This window comes from Neolamprologus brichardi, chromosome 3, assembly GCF_056152115.1.
Source record: "Neolamprologus brichardi isolate AB-2024 chromosome 3, ASM5615211v1, whole genome shotgun sequence".
Lineage (NCBI taxonomy): Eukaryota > Metazoa > Chordata > Actinopteri > Cichliformes > Cichlidae > Neolamprologus > Neolamprologus brichardi.
In genome coordinates, this window is record NC_142106.1 from 59161387 (window position 1) to 59179088 (window position 17702).

A 17702-nucleotide genomic window follows, 5' to 3' on the forward strand; every position below is an offset into this window, starting at 1 on the left:
ACGATGGTGTAACATACAGAGTGGAAACATGTTGACGTGTCTTTGTACAGTTACCTAACATAACTTCAGTGTGTTACCTGCATGTGTGGAACCAGCTGACAAAGACAGAGCAGCAGCCTGTCAGACACTGGGGACAGCGTTTCCTGCGCCTTGTTCTGGGGGGCGGACCTGGATCCTCCCTGAATGGGCAGCATCACCCTAAGAAGACTCTGTCACTTTTGCAGAATGCAGTCATATAAATAGTCCAACATCCATACTGTTTCCACACAAACTGGATTTACACACCCACTCCCACAGTGACAATCTAAAGGCAAAATGTCACGTAGCTGCCACCTATGAGGATGAAAACATGCTTAAAATATGGTGTACTCACACGTACCTCTAACCAGAGTCGAGTGTGAGAGACAAAACGTTAGCAGTTGCACACACACTAATGCATCCACTGATACCATTATAGATCAGCCTTTGAATGAAGTGCTGTGTGCCTGTTCAATCATTTTCCAAGTGCAGGAAGGAAGCTCACGTCTGTGCCTGTGACAGCCTGCACTGTGGGCCAGACGTCTACTCCTCCGTGTTTCCAGTCTTCACGTGACGGAACCTGTTTGACCACATGTGTCACCCTTCAGCACGCCATTTCCAGACCTGAGTTTCAATACACGCCAACTCGTCAGCCTATCAGAGCACTCCCCACGTTCCAGCACAAAGGAAGCAAACAATCAGGAGTTTCTTCTATTTATTGTGACTCAAAGTTTGTTGGTGTTTCAGAGCACTGGCAGACAATTTGGACAGAGGAGATCTTTCTGTTGCACCACTGATTTTTATACGGATGTTCACGAGTGTCTTTGCCTTTGAGGTGAAGTCTGCATTCATCCACAGGACAGATTTTATACACTAAAAAGAGGAGAGCTCACTATATTGTGACCAAACATCACTTTTAATGTTAAACCCTGTTCGTTCTTACAGCGGCCCCATCACTGCAGCCACAGCACCGTCTGTCACTCTGTCCTCACTCATGAACAACACCCACAGATACTTAAACGCCTCCAACTTGGGCGTCAGCTCGTCCTTGACCTGGAGTGGGTGCTCCACTGTTTTCAGCTTTGAACCACAGCCTCAGACTTGGAGGTGCTGATTCTCATTCCCAATGTTTCCCACGCAGCTGCAGAATTACTCAAAACAGCATCGATAACAACACCCACCAGGAATAGATCCGACAGTGATGGCAAAACGGACCAAGCTCAAAAAGTCTTGCTCCATTGCCTCACCAAGCTCCTCGTACAGCTGAGTTTTTGCTTCAGCTACTGCAAGAGTTACACTCATCCTGTCGATATCTGCCAGACGATAGCCAAGCCTAACAGGACGCTTCAACCTGCTGCTCCTGAACCTCCAATGTCTATCTTCTGGTTCAGAGATTGCCACCACAACATTAAAGTCCCCGAGCAGGACTATGGAGTTGCTAAATGACTCTAAACAACTGTTAGTCACATGTGAACAAATGACTATCGGCACCTGTTCCCAACATGACGGCACAGGGAAGCAACCGTCTTGTCCACCAGGGAAAACTTCTAAATGCTGCCATCAAATCAGGGAGATACAAACGTACCCATTCCCTGTCTGCCACCTCTCACTCTTTACATGTAGTCAGTATTTTTCAACCTCATGCACCAGTTTGGGATTCTCATGCTCCAAGAGCCAGTTTATAGCTGGGACTGAAGCACCAGGGCCTTTGACTGCCACCAGACAGAGCACCGGACCCCTACGGCACTTCAAGTGGGTGGTGGACCAATGCTGCTTCTTTGGACTAGCAGTAAGCTACAAGCTATATGTAGCTTGATAGATTACACAAGACAATATGTTTGAACATCTCTAGATATTAGACATGAGATACTTACCTGATAGAATACGGACAGGTGAAGTGTCCATCGCTCTGGTCAGCCTGCATCTCCAACAATCGCCGAATGACTTTTATCAACCCTTGAGTGTGTCTGTTGGACATCAGAGTCAGAATAACTGAAAAAACTAACAGTGTGAGCGTTTTCATTGCTTCAAATGTTTTCAAATAGTTACATTATGCTGCACAACTAGGTTAGCGTCCAGATTAGAGAGCATCCAGCTCTGAACTGTGGAACAGTGACCTTTAACATTTTCATGTTTCCCGTTTAAACTTTCAAAGCTATTTTCTTTACTTCACATGAGCCCTGATGGAGAGCAATGACATCGTGGATTTATCCTCAGCACAGACTAAGCTGTGACCTCCATGTGTCTAACTCAGTTTGTAGACTGTCAGTCGGGTTCCTGCACTGGAAGCATTGACTCCATGTTACACACTGGTAGCTGGAAAAGAAGGCGACTGGACTTGATTAAGTTTTAAAGATGTTTCACTTCTTATACAAGGTGGAGAGACCCACATATTTAAACCCTACAGGGCGTTTCCCTCCTTGGAGATGGTCATCGAGCTATTTGTCATGTGCGTCATCACATGAGTATAAACAAAAGCGTAGGTCATTGTCAACACCAAGGGTTAAGGGTTGAACCACTATGAGACCTTTCCGCGACCCATCATGTGACCTTTGAGGTCACCTGAGGCGAGGTGTGAGTGGGCCTTTAAAGGGATTTAAAGACTGAATTTGTAGGTGACGATGGCCAGTAACAGTGGACATACACGGCCTTCTTCATACCTCTTCTCAGTTCACAGTGTTAGCATTCTCATGCTAAAGAGAGCCTTCTTTGTCCTGCTGATACACAACCTCGTCCTGCTGAGGTCTATCTTTCATGTTGTGCCTTTGTGCAGCGGCTGTAACGCTGCATGGATGCAGGTTACAGAGCCTCTGTCAGACTCATTGACAAACAGCTGAGCTGAGCTTTCTGAGGCAGGATCGTGGCGTCCAATAACTGTGCGTTGCATACCTTGCAGAAGGCAGGAGGTTGAGGACACCATTGAGGATGTAGTCCAGGTCTGCATGGCCCTGGTCCACCAATAACACCAAGGTGTCACAGCACGCTGAACACACCACAGCACAGTCACTGCAGCACTGCTGCCACAAAGCTTCCAGTGCTGGGCCCTGAACGACAACAGTGATGCAGTCAGTGTTTCAGAAGTTTAACAAAACGATCTGTGCCATTTCCACACATGCACTGAAGCCCTGAATGAAAACGGACAAAGACAGAGGTGCACGTGAGAATGCAATCTGTCCCACTCAGTTCAGCCACTCGGGCTCAGCACTGATTCAATCCCAACAAGGTTTGATTCAATTTGGACTCAGACAGTCAGAAATATTATAACTATGATCGTTTATCAGTGCATATCCATATTTTATATCTGTGTATAAAAACAAAGCTGACACTGTGAGATCAGAGGTGTCAGTCTCACAGCAGATGTGTCAAAGTCACTGAGGATAAAACACAGGACCACATGAAGCAGATGTTCCTGCTCTTTTATACTTCATGTAACTAAAGAAATGATCATATGTGACTCTTACAGCAACTCACCAGAGCACAGGACCAGGTGATTTGCCCATCTGACCCTTTTTCCTTTAAGACAGCTGCAACAAGACTTCTCACCGTCTACAACACAAGAAAATCACACTTCTGTACCATTATTCACAATAACAACGAGAGGAAGAGAAACCAACACTACAGAGTGAATGAATGAATGAGTGAATGAATGAGTGAATGAATGAGTGAATGAATGAATGAATGAGTGAATGAATGAGTGAATGAATGAATGGATGAATGAATGAGTGAATGAATGAGTGAATGAATGAATGGATGAATGAGTGAGTGAATGAGTGAGTGAATGAATGAATGAGTGAATGAATGAATGAATGAATGAATGGATGGATGGATGAGTGAATGAATGAGTGAATGGATGAATGAATGAATGAATGAATGAATGGATGGATGAATGAGTGAATGAATGGATGAATGAGTGAGTGAGTGAATGAATGAATGAATGAGTGAATGAATGAGTGAATGAATGAATGGATGAATGAATGAGTGAATGAATGAATGAATGAGTGAATGAGTAAATGAATGAATGGATGAATGAGTGAATGAATGAATGGATGAATGAATGGATGAATGGATGAATGAGTGAATTAATGGATGAATGAATGAATGAATGGATGAATGAATGAGTGAATGAACGAGTGAATGAATGAATGGATGAATGAATGAGTGAATGAATGAGTGAATGAATGAATGAATGAGTGAATGGATGAATGAATGAATGAATGAATGGATGAATGAATGAGTGAATGAGTGAATGAATGAATGAATGAATGAATGAATGGATGAATGAATGAGTGAATGAATGAATGAATGAGTGAATGAATGAATGAATGAATGAATGAGTGAATGAATGGATGGATGAATGAATGGATGAATGGATGAATGAGTGAATGAATGGATGAATGAATGAATGAATGAATGGATGTGCCTACAGGGACCTGAGTCTGTGTGTGTTCAGTAAAACCTGACTCTCCTCTACATAAACATATTAAACACACGAGTGTGAGTGACTCAGAAACCCAAGTGGTTGCCAACAAACATACAAAGTAACTCTGTCTTGGATCTTGTTACACTGTAAACTCACCTCATGTCTCTTTAAAATCCTCCAACAGCTGCACACATGTATCAGTGCACCTTACAGTCATGTTACTCTATCAAATAGTTACGTTACTGATTACTTTGTCTTATCAGGAGACTTTTTTATGAGTATTGCTGAATTCCTGTTAATGGTAGAGATTTTCTGCCTGTGTGAGCTGCTACTTAGTTTACCTCTATCATTAACAAATCACTCGTACCTGTGGAATCAGACAAGGGAAGGATCATTGGTATCATTTGGATGGGAGGAGTCACAGAGCAGAGTCCGCCTCTTACCTGGGCTTGTATGATAGGGCTGGGGAACTCGAGCCGCGTCTTTAAACTCTCCATCATGTCACTGGATCATACCTGTGAACATCCAGAATCTCCATTAGAACAAGAGAAGGAGGTTTGATCAAAGTAAAGACAGCTCTCCTGTTAAACTACAGATGATCACATATCAGGGAAATCAGACTTTAGCTCAGGGATGTGACATCGAACCCCCGACTGATCCAAACAGTTTATTCTTCCTCTCAAACAAACATTCCCAAATGTTTGTCCAAAACAAAGGAAACCAAGATTACCCTTCAGCCATCCACCCACTAACTAAACAACACTTTAGGTTCATGTAAAGTTTCTGGATGAAACTTTATATGAACTTACATGACGTGTACATTGTTGTTTCTAAATGCATTTTGCTAAACTATTTTAGTACTGTGGCAGTGTGTTGTCATGTATATCTATTAATAAGTGTTCAAACAGAGATGCTAACAGTGCCTGATTACGTTATCTTATATAACAAATACGTAGCTTTCAAAGAGAACACATGGTGATAGATGATGAAGTCTCCCAGCAGCCCTCCTACTGCAGTGTTACTGGGATACGCTCAGAGACACCTGATCCAGTTCTAACAATAAGCTTTAGAGAAAAAACACAAACACTAAATGGGGAGTCTCATGAATCCAAGCTGGGAGCTGGTCCACAGGAGATGGGCCACTGAGAGACAGCTGAAGGCACTGCTGAGGGCACTGCCTCCTATTCTACCTAGCAACAACAAATAAGGCTGCAGTCTGAGGAGGGAGTGCTCTATCAGTATAACTTTGTACTACAAGCTTTTTAGGTGAGACGACAGAGGCTGATTATTCGAGACCTCGTCTGTCAGAAGGAGGATTTTAAATCTTGGATTTAACAGGGAGTCAGTGAAGAGGAGCTAATATGTGACAAATATGCTCTCTTTCTACTTCCTGTTGGTACTCGTGCTGCAGCGTTTCAGGTTAACTGGAGGCTTTGAGGCTTTTCATGGCACTTGTCTGATAACACTGACTCACAATCGTGCAGCTAGAATCACTCTCAGCTTAGTTCACAGACCTACATGGTTGTTTGTGCACACTGAATGATATATTCTGCTCAAAGACTCCTCACAGCTTCACTGGAGCCACGATGATGCTGTTTCTAAGAGTTTTAGGGCCGAGCACAACAGCCTCTGTCTGGATTTAGAAGCAGGAAATTAGAGGTCACCAGGTCTTTTAGGTCTCTGTGATCAACCAAATCACAACAACAGTCACTTGAAGGCACAGACCACGAAGTACAGAGAAAATCCCACCAACCGGTCAACCCCAATGAGCAAGGCCTTGGCCACAGCGGGAAGGGAAATCTCACTTTTAGCCGAACCAGACTGGAGGACGGGCAGACGTCTGACCGACTGGTGGAGAGGGAGGGACTCACATGGTGGATACTCATCTCTCACAGACGGTGAGAGGACAAAGACAAAAGTGTCACCTCATATCAGGCGGCACCTCCAGGGCTGAAAACTGAAACCTGTGCAGAAGTGCCAAAAACTGCAATTCCCCTAACGGCCTCTAGAGGCTGCATCCAAAAGTGAGACAACCCCAGCAGCCCCCTATATGAGCACTGTTACAGTTTACAGCTGTAGCTTTTTACCAGGCCTCACCTCTGCCAATCCAAGTGACCCACCTGTGTCACACACACTGTGAAGCTAAGCTGTGTGTCACAATGAAAGCTCTTGCTTCTTCCATGGTTTATATACACATGCTGTGTGGATCTGTGTCTGAAGGAGCACAATACATTGGGACGCACACTCATTGTGTCCCAAGTGTCACTTTCAAACTATAAAATACAAAAATAAAATTAGCAGCGTTTGCTCTGTAAAGGTGCACAAAACACAGCACAAAACAACACAAAGTAATGAGAAGGCTGCTACTAGATTTTCATTTTCAAAATTGAAAAAAAAAAACACGATATAAACAGATTGGTTGTAGATATTTAGTAAAGGTGATCACAAGGGAATTCAAGCGAGTGAAAAGCTGTCAGTGGTTGATGTTCATACCTGTGGGTGCAGCAGCAGGAGCTGAGGGACCAGGGACTGGAGAGCCAGGAGAAGAGACAGGGGATGCTCTGCTGCATGATTACTTGACTCTATGAAGACAATATTAAATGTTAACAGGTTGAAGACAATAGTCATAGAGAATATTATATTATTATATACTTATATACTTATTATTATATACAGTGGTCTCTCATTTATTGCAGCACATGAACAGTAGTCACAGTTCTCACAAGTTGATTCTCAAAGTGAAAACCTTTGTTGATTTTAAAACGTAAAAGTATTATGCCGCGCTTTTTCTCTGTCTGCGGCGCCACTTTTTTGCGCATTTTTTGCTCCCGGTGCAGGTGTGTATTTCCGAATGAGGGTCATAGTTATGAGTGTTTTTGTGCTGTTTTTTTCTATTGGACGTGATGGTTATCAAAACCAAACATGATAAGTTTGGCAAGCGCAGGAGACACGACACGGAGGAGATTTGTCATTTGGGCTGCAGAATGCAATGCGCATTGTTGAAAGCTGTACGGTGCAATAAAAAAAATCAGCGAAAAGGCGAGGCAGTGACGGATGAACAGCGGGACTACTGTATACTGTTTATTAATAAACAAAATATGTTCCTGTAGGACAACACGCATAAATTAACTGCCTACATTAACTCAATGTAAACATACCTTCTGACTGACACTCCCCTGCTGCCTCTTCGGGCTGTCCCTGGTCCTCGGGGGAGAAGTTCTCCACGGTCCGCACCATATTGCCGCTTGTCTCCCGCGGGGTGAGGAAGGGGTCCAGAAACCCCATGACCGCGAAGAACTTCCATCTTCTCCCCGATCCTGCTGCAGACCCACTCCTCTTCTCCTTCTCTGTCTTCTTCTCCTTATTATAAGTGTCCCTGAGGCTCTTCCACTTTCTCCTGCAGATGTCCTTTGAATAAACGCATTATCTTGTTAGCGGAAAGGTATTTGTACATCAGTGGGAAAATAGCGGGACAGTAGGCGGGCTTGCTAGCTTTTGCGCGGGTTCATCGGGTCAGTCTGAAAATTAAAAAGAAGAAGGAATGAACTTACCAGGTTGCCCGATCTCCTCACTTATGTGCCTCCAAGCTAGGTCCTTTTTATTCCTGTCTCGGTAAAAGTAGTAGCTAGCATCATATAGCTCTGGGTGATTAGCCACGGCACTGATGAGCTTTTCCTCCATGCTGAATGAAGAATCAAGGGCTTTGGCTGGATCTGCCCCTTTGACCTAGGTCAGAGCCACGTCACCAGGCTCCTGATTGGTTGTCGCGGCGCGATTTGACGCTGGAGTTCAGATTTTTCCAACTCGAGCGGTAGACACGAAACGCGCGTATGCACAAAATGCAACACAAAAACTCACGCGCGTGGTTTTATTCGCGAGTCAAACGCGCCAGACGCGCTACACTGACGCGCTACACTGACGCGCTACACTGACGCGCGTTTCACGCGTTTTCGCGTTTTCGCGTTTTCGCGACGCAAATCTGCTTCCGAATTTTCGCGGGACCCGCAATCGCGCGTCATCGCGCTTTTCCATTGACTTTACATGTAAACCTGACGCTCTATTCGCGTCCATCGCGTTCGGTGTGAACACACCGTAACGAAGCTCAGTTAAAGTTATACATGCTGTTCAAAAAACTTTACCTCCTTCATCCAGCAAACCCGCACGGAAATACGGCGAGCAGCGAGGGCCAAAAAGGACAGGAAACCGCCTTTCTCACGCGATTACGTCACAGACATGCACAGCACGCGCAGGCTGACTTCATATTTTCACCACATTTAATAGAGCAATGCAATTATTATTGTTGTTGTTTTTTCTTGTTGTTAATATTATTTTATGACAAAATGTTGACACACTGTGTGAAATGTAAATAAAAATTGAATTGAATGGTTTGCAAATCTCATGAACCCATACTTTATTCATAATGCTGTAGTGTGCAGCTTCCAACATCCTCCTTAAACATGTAAAAGACATCATCTCCATGGGAGCACATGCTGCTCTAAAACCTGTGTATATAATTCAGTCTTGGTTCCTTTCCAAATGTGCAAGGTGCCACTTCCATAGGCACTGATCTAATGCCAACCATCACAGATGCAGCCTTTTTAAACACTGATAACAAACTTCAGCTCAGACATGTAAAGCGTCTCATTACAGACGATTTACAGCCGGCGAGCCTTCAAAGTCTTGGGTCTGAGATGAGTCTGTAAGAAACCACGTCGGCCGGTCTGGAAGCACGTCGCGAGGCTCCAAATGCTCCACCAGACCGCCGACAGGTCTCGCACGCCACAGCCGCTCTATCACGTGACACATACTGCTCCTATGTGGTAAGGTCATGTGTTGGGTTACGCCATGTCGCAAGTTTTCTGAGGTGCTTTTGTGATATTTAGTAGATCGGATTACATTTTTTTTTATTTATTACTTATATACGATCCAGTAATTTAGGTCAGTATCAGACTGATACCGATACGCAACGTCGGATCGGTCCATCTCTAGTTCAGATGGCTTTTAATGAGCCTTATAAAATAAACACAGTTTAAAAACATCTAGCAACTAAATCAAGGCTGGCCTGAACTTACAGTCACTGAACACAGCAAGTGTCCCTGCTCTCAGATACAAAACCTGCCTTTAAAAGTTAAGAGTAATGAAATCAGCAGTTCTGATTCTATCATTTGTAGTCTCACACACTTGTGCATTTCTGTTGTTTTGGTTCACATCGGTTGATTTTCTGCTGTAAACAACTAAAGAGAACATTTTCTAAAGCTTTGAGTGTCCATCAGGATCCTGTAGAAACAGCTTCCATGTCAAAGATCAATATTCTGGATTCTGTTTAGAAAGAAAAAGATTTTTAGAAAATTCTCTAAAGAATTCAACATCTGTTTTGTTTTCTACTATTTATTTATTTTTTTAAGTCACTCTAGCACAGATTTCTTTAGTCACACGTCTTTCTGTGTCTTCCATACAAACGTTAGACATGCAAACACTCAACACAGCAACACTGAAAGCATTTGAGTGTAACTTTCATTCAAATCAAACTTTATACACAATTACAAAATGGAACAAAAGACAATCTAAACATTAAAACACTACAGCCACTGAAGAAACAAATAAAACCAATCACAATCAACATCAAAATATGATCATAGAAAAATAGAAGAGACATATCATACATCATATATCATCAGAGTGTTTCTCTAACAGCAGGAGCCTCTTTACACTCAGCTTCACACAGACGAGCTGAGGAATGATCAAGCAAACTTCTTCTTCTGTCATTTTTAACAGCAGCTTGCATCCAAAGATGTTGCACTACTGCCATCTCCTGGCTTTTACTCTTACTTCTCTTCCAGATCCTCAGATCCTCTTGATGACATCAGTATTTCTCAAAAATGAAAAACCACTCCTTTCACCTCATCATGACTTAACTGATTAACCACTTTTTCAAATGTAAGTTTCATTTCACCACCAGTTCCCACCCTCAACACTCTCCTTTGACTTCTATACTTCAACTAATAACCACATGTTCAACCGTCTCCATAGCATTACACCATCACATAACCCAGTCGGATGTTTCCCCATCATAAAAAGAGAACCATTCAGAAAGCAATGACCTGTTTGTATTCTCCTGCTGCCTATTTAACCCACTACTCCTCTTAACTTCTATTGTGTTTTGCACCCCACGTCTCCCTTTTGTTCCATTATCCCATGCCATTCTCCAAACTATTCATTTCCCTCAGATTTCAACAATGGTACCTGCATATCTATGTCTACTTTTTAACAGCTGCTTTAGCCAACCTATCTGCTCTTTCATTACCCACAATACCTCTATGAGCCGGAGTCCACATGTTACTATATGTTTACTTTATGTTTTTATTGTAGAAAGATGAACCAAATTTAGTTTGACTCTCTGACAAACGATGGCAAGATAAAAGTAGTTTGTTAAAAAAAAGACACAAAATGGTAACAATGAAAACAAATACAAACAACAGCATATCCTGATATGAGGCTCACTGATCAGGATCAATACAACACGTAGCAACCGACATTGATGTTGCCATGGTGACCGCTGCCATATATAGTATTTCTGTTGCCTCACTTGTCTTAAACATCAACGCTGGCTGTTTTTCATTTTACTAATGAGTCCACTCTCTTCCCTCACTTTCGTCTCTTCCTCGTGTTTGAGCTCCTCTCAGAGAGGATTTAAGAAAGAGCTTTGATGATGGCTGTAGCTCAGGAGATAGAGCAAGGCATCTAATGATCAGAAGGTTGGTGGTTCAATCCCTGACTGCTCCAGCTGGCACACAAAGTATCCTTGAGCAAGACACTAACCCTCTCCGATGTATCCATCAGAGTATGAACGTGTTCAACAAGAATCAGTCCATTCACCATGGAAACATCAAAGTAGAAATGATGTCAGTTATGATTGGCTGCACAGCTGGATCACATGACCAGGTGAGTGGTACAAATAACAGGAAGCTTCTCTTGTGGCTTTAATAATCATTTGAATTGATAACTTATGATTTACAGACTGTTCTTTATCTTTTCATTGTCGTCTGAAACACAGAAAAATATCAATGTTGGAAAATATGACATTTATATCTAGTTTCTAAAGGATGGTTTAATTCTCCAAAGGCCACCACAGACATGACAAAGTTATTTCATCATTATAATGCACAAAAACAAAAATCAGGATGAGCCCTGCTGCTCACCAAACTTGTGTTGAATCATAATTTGTGAATCATTTAGTTTAAAACATCAACTGACTGAATCCATGAATCTCATCATGTGTTTCTGAGTGAAAGACACAGACATGTACAGACTGACCTGTTTCTCTAACAGGTAAGACTAACTACACAGAGTCACTGACTCAGGGCCATGTAAAAATCTTATTACTTTCTGCAGATACGATGAATCAAAACCAAACCCAAATCCAGGATAAAGAGGTTCAGTGAATGTGGTGTTGAAGGTGTGGAGGTGGATCAGAGTGTCAGAGGAGACTCTGTAGAAGGACAGAGTGCCAGCAGGACAGTCCACATACACTGCTGCTCTGTTAGAGACAGAGGAGGAGGAGGAGGAGGAGGAGATGGATGTTAGTCTGTTATTGTGCCTGACAGAACGAGGACCATCATAAGAGCAGTACAGACTCCAGGACTGATCATTGTATCCAAACCCACAGTCATAACTGCGTCCTTTCCTTCTGATGCTTCTGTAACTCACTGATATATAAACGTTTCCTCTCCACTCGCCCTCCCAGTAACAGCGACCAGTCAGACCATTTCTACACAGCAGCTGAGGATAAACATCAAATCTGTCTGGATGATCAGGATATGACTGAACCTCCTCCACATGTGTCACCTTCCTGTTGTTGTCAGACAGTTGGAGCTTTGTGTTCACTGTGTTTGTGTCGATTGTGAGTTGACAGGAATCTGATGGAGAGAACAAACACAATCCAGCTGCAGTTATTGATCCATCATCTGTTCATTGATTGACACTTTGATGATGACTCCTGACATGATGAAGATGGTTGAATGTGTGCTGCTTTGTTTTCATGAATCCCATTAAAAACACACTTACACTTCCTCAGACCTGGTGTCAACCATCGGACTCCAGCAGGCTCCACCCTGAAAGGAGGAGGGGGGTCAGAGCAGCACAGTCAGCATGCACACATGGACATTACATGGCTCTCATACACACACTGTTACACACTGAGCTCAAAGCTCGGCTCCACTGTTTTATTCAAAGAAATCTACATTTATTTATCAGCACATTTAAAAACAGCTTGAGCCAAAGTGCTGCACAGAGTAGAGAGAAAATAGGAAACATACACAGTAATTACTATAAAGACTCGTCAGGATTGAAAGCTACAGAGTACAAATGTGTTTCCAACCGGGTTTTAAAAATGTCGAGTGTTGGTGACGACCTGATGTGAAGGGCGACTGTTCCAGAGTTTGGCTGCAGCGATCGATAAAGCTCACCTCTGTTTTTACGTCTAGTTCTGGTCAGAAGCTACTTATCTGCAGACCTGAGGGCTCGACTTGGATTATTTTGTTAAAGAGAGATAAGATGGAGCCAATCCATTCAGAGATTTAAAGACAAACAACCAGATCTGGAAGTGGATTCTACCACGTACTGGTAACCAGTACGTTCAGGTGATGTTATTTGTTATATGTCACGGTGTCATTTCCGCTTCTTTCTCCTGTAACAACAGCCCGGCGCCGTGAGCAGTCACCTTTTTTGCGCTCGCTATCCCTGTACTTTCTACCATCTGCAAACGCCACGGTGTTCGTGTCATCATGAAAGACATGAACATCGAGCGTAAAAACAAAGGAGACTGCTACCAGCTTTTTATCTGCCGATCGCCGTGCTACGGTTGCAAGAAAAAGAAGCAGAAATGACATTCTCTACGCGTTGAGACGTTCCCCGTCCGTCGGCTAAACGCTTGATTGAAACTTCAACGCGACAGTGACACCAAGTAGAATTATAAATGTTACATAGCCCCAAACATGTCTTTTTCAAAGCCTACGGTGAAGAGAAAGGTTGGTGATGAGCACCGACAATTTCAGGAAAAGTGGGAAATGCAATATTTCTTTGTTGAGCACAGGGGCACCCCGACCTGTCTTATTTGCACAGAGATAGTTGCGCTGCACAAGGAATACAATTTGAAACGTCATTACACAACTAGACATGCTGAGGTGGATGCAAAATACCAGGGAGATGAGAGAGCGAACCGGGTTGCCAGTCTTAAAACAGATCTACTGAGGCAGCAAGATTTCTTCAAGAAAGCAACCAAAGACAATAATGCAGCAGTCGAAGCCACGTGGTTAGTGAGATGATTGCTAAAGCAGGGAAGCCATTCACAGAAGGTGAATTTGTCTAAAAGTGCATATTGCAGGCTGCAAATATAGTCTGTCCGGGAAAGAAAGGTCAGTTTAGCAACATCAGCCTTTCTGCCAACACCGCAGCAGATCGCATTTCTGACCTGTCAAGTGACATTTATGACCAACTGTGTGAGAAAGCCAAATGTTTCAGTGTATACTCAGTCGCTCTTGATGAGACCACAGACATCACCGACACTGCCCAGCTCCCAATGTATGTCCGTGGTGTTGATGACAGTTTTGAAGTGATGGAGGAGCTGCTCACAGTAATTCCAATGCATGGCCAGACCACCGCTCAGCAGATATTTACAAGCTGTGTGATGCCATTGAGAATGTTGGTTTGCCATGGAAGAGGTTTGTTGGAATAACAACAGATGGAGCGCCATCAATGACAGGGAGGAAAAATGGACTGGTGGCACTTGTTCAAAAAAAACTGGAAGAGGAAGGCGTGGAGGAGGCCATTGCTCTGCACTGCATTATCCATCAGCAGGTCCTTTGCAGCAAATGCCTGAAGTTTGACAATGTGATGTCTATTGTTGTGAAATGCATCAACCAAATCAGATCCAGGGGCTTAAAGCACCGAAGGTTCTGTGCTTTTTTAGAGGAAATGGAGTCAGAATATGGGGATGTGCTCGACTTCACTGAGGTACGTTGGCTCAGCAGGGGAAATGTATTAAAGAGACTTTTTGAGTTGAGAGCAGAAGTGAAGCCTTCATGGAGAAGGATGGAGTTAGTGTTCCTGTGCTAACTGATCCCAAATGGCTCATGGACTTAGCTTTTCTTGTTGATATAACACATGAGCTTAATGTACTGAACAAGACGTTACAAGGCCAGGGGCAACTTGTCAGTGCTGCCTATGACAACGTGAGAGCATTCTCCACAAAACTTGCGCTCTGGAAAGCTCAGCTCTCTCAGACAAACCTTTGCCATTTCCCAGCATGCAAGGCACTCGTGGATGCAGGCACACCATTCAGTGCTGACAAGTATGTTGATGTCATTTTGAGGCTACAGGAGGAATTTGATCACAGATTTGCTGACTTCAAGACACACAGAGCCACCTTTCAAATTTTTGCGGACCCCTTCTCCTTTGATGTGCAAGATGCCCCTTCTGTGCTTCAAATGGAGCTCATTGAGCTGCAGTGCAACTCTGAACTCAAAGCAAAGTTCAGGGAGGTGAGTGGAAAAGCAGACAAGCTTGGACAATTTTTGAGAGAATTGAGCCCTAGTTTCCCTCGGCTTTCCCGAATGTTCAAGCGGACCATGTGCCTTTTTGGTAGCACATACTTGTGCGAAAAGCTCTTCTCCACTTTGAACTTCAATAAGTCCAAGTACAGGTCCAGACTTACGGATGATCATCTTCAAGACATACTGAGGGTCGCAACTGCTTCCTCCCTCAGACCAAATCTGGCTCGGCTATGCGAGAGGAAACGCTGCCAGGTCTCTAGCAACAAGGAGTAGGCAAGAGAGGCCATGTTCAGAAGAACAGTTCATTTTCTACAGTGTTCCATTCATGTTCAGAAGAAGGTTATAGAACTGTTAATACAGACATTTCAATCTAAATACAGCAGATATAGAAGACTGAAAAAAACACATAAGTTTACTGACTAAAAGTATCTTATTATTATTTTATTTATGTATTACAAATTGATTTATTTTCTTATTAATTCCTAATTTGTGTATTTATTTTTCATATTTTGTGTTAAAAAATAAAAATAAAGAGATTTGAGAAGATTGGAATTTTTTAACCATGCCTTTCTTGTGGAAAACCTAACGTGGCCCAGCCTCACCCAGACTCTGCCTGCAGCGGCCCCCAGCTAAATTGAGTTTGGTGTCCTACACCATAAATCAGTAAGAGAGGGTACGACCTCTCTCATGGCCCCAAGTGTTGTGTGCATGCCAGAGCACTCTGGAAGACACACAGTCTTTACAGACTACTCAGGATCAAACCTCTATCATCATGCAATCGATTATAAAACTAAGCATATATAAGTAAATATTTCTAAGCATAAATGACAATCAACAATATAAACCTTACAGCTGGTTTTAATAACAGAATTCATTTGTTTCTCAAATGAGAAAGAGCTATCGAGCTACACTCCTAAATCTTTAGTTCTTAACTTTTCCAGTGGGCCAAGGTCGACATTATCTGCTAATGCTAAATAGGCTGCCGTTATTAACTAATGCTAATTTGATGTGAATTAGCATTATGCACTAATGCTAACACTTACTTTTTAACAATGTGAGTAGCTAATGCTAACACTATTTCCCTTAACTTTATAACAATGTGAACGGCTAATGCTAACACTCTTTTTCCTAGCATTACAACATCTGAGCTGCTAATGCTAAGTAGGCCGCCATTAGCACCTACGTCTAATTTAATGCAAATACGCATTAGAACCTAATGCTCATATCGTTTTCCTTTGCTTTATAACAATGTGAGCAGCTACTTCTAATTAGCATTAGCTAATAACAGCAGTGTAATTTAATGCAAGTTAGCCTCATTTGCATTATAACGATGTGAGGAGTTAATGTTAAGTATGCTGCCATTAGCGGCTAATTCTAATTCGGGGTGAATAATTATTACCAGCTAATGCTAATATCGTTTTCTCTTCCCTTTTAACAATGTGAGCAGCTAGTGCTAGGTAGGCTGAAGCTAGCAGCTAATGCTAAAGCTAAAATAATTTGATGTGAATTAGCATTACATTAGTGAGAAGTTAATGTTAAGTAGACTGCCATTAGCAGGTAATACTAATTTTAGGTGAATAAGAAGTGGCAGCTAATGCTAATACCATATTTTCTTGCTTTATAACAATGTGACCAGCTAATGCTAAGTAGGTTGGCGTTATAAGCTAATACTAATTTGAGGTGAATTAGCATTATCCGCTTAACTATGAGTAGCTAATGTGAACACTATTTTTCATTCAATTTTCACTTTTCCCCTGCGATGTGAAGAGTTAATGCTAAATAGGACGCCATTAATGGCCAATTCTAATTTTAAGTGAATAACCATTAGCAGCTAATACTAATACCATATTTTCTAATTTGACGTGAATTAGCATCCTCCGCTAATGCTAACTCTTTTCCCTAGCATTATAACAATGTGAGCAGCTAATGCTAAGAAGGCTGCTGTTATTAGCTAATGTAATTTGATGCGAGTTTAGCATTATTGGGTAATGCTAACACTTTTCCCTTCCCTTTTAACAATGTTTGCAGCTAGTGCTAGGTAGGCTGATGCTAGCAGCTAATGCCAATTTGATGTGAATTAGCATTATATTAGTGAGTAGTTAATACTAAGTAGACTGCCATTAGTGGCTAATGCTAATTTTAGGTGAATAGGAATTGGCAGCTAATGCTAATACCATATTTTCTTGCTTTATAACAATTTGACCAGCTAATACTTAGTGAGTTGCCGTTATTAGCTAATACTAATCTGAGGTGAATTAGCATTATCCCCTTATGCTAACAATGTTTTTTCTTACTTTTTAACAATACGAGTAGCTAATGTAAACACTTTTTTTTATTCAATTTTAACTTTTCCCCTGCGATGTGAAGAGTTAATGCTAAATAGGATGCCATTAGTGGCTAATTCAAATTTTAGATGAAAAAGCATTAAAAGCTAATGCTAATACGATATTTTCTTGCTTTAAATCAATATCATCAGCTAATGCTAGGTACGTAGCCATCATTACCTAATGCTAATTTAGGTGAATTAGAATTATCCACTAATGCTAACAATGTTTTTGCCACCTCTTTTCTCTTGCATTATGACAATATAAGCAGCTAATGCTAAGAACGCTGCCATTATTAGGTAATGCTAATTATTATATGTTTTAGCATTATCCGCTGCTAATAGCAATGTTTTATCTTACCTTTTAACAATATCAGTAGCTAATCCTAAA

At 42.1% G+C, this 17702-nt stretch overlaps 2 protein-coding genes across 8 annotated transcripts in view; both read right to left on the reverse strand.

Moving 5' to 3' along the window:
• The window catches only part of LOC148105978 (protein NLRC3-like), a 663817-nt gene that overhangs the window by 406863 nt on the left and 239252 nt on the right, over positions 1-17702 (reverse strand). Inside the window, exon 8 of one of the 7 annotated variants that reach the window (XM_087837915.1) lies at positions 7609-7630. The exons of 5 other annotated variants lie outside the window; for them this stretch is intronic. In XM_087837915.1, the coding sequence (XP_087694041.1) occupies positions 7609-7630 (22 nt within the window). Of the gene's footprint in view, positions 1-7608; positions 7631-11996; positions 12355-17702 lie in introns of all 7 variants that reach the window. One more of the 7 variants, XM_087837929.1, reaches the window with a different exon arrangement.
• On the reverse strand, positions 1504-8654 carry LOC148105982 (focadhesin-like). The gene is made up of 5 exons (XM_087838032.1): positions 8578-8654; positions 4882-4953; positions 3490-3564; positions 2908-3062; positions 1504-1985 (listed from the first exon to the last, which is right to left on the reverse strand). The coding sequence occupies exons 2-5, from the start codon at positions 4936-4938 to the stop codon at positions 1889-1891; spliced, it is 384 nt and encodes a 127-aa protein (XP_087694158.1). The 5' UTR covers positions 4939-4953; positions 8578-8654; the 3' UTR covers positions 1504-1888.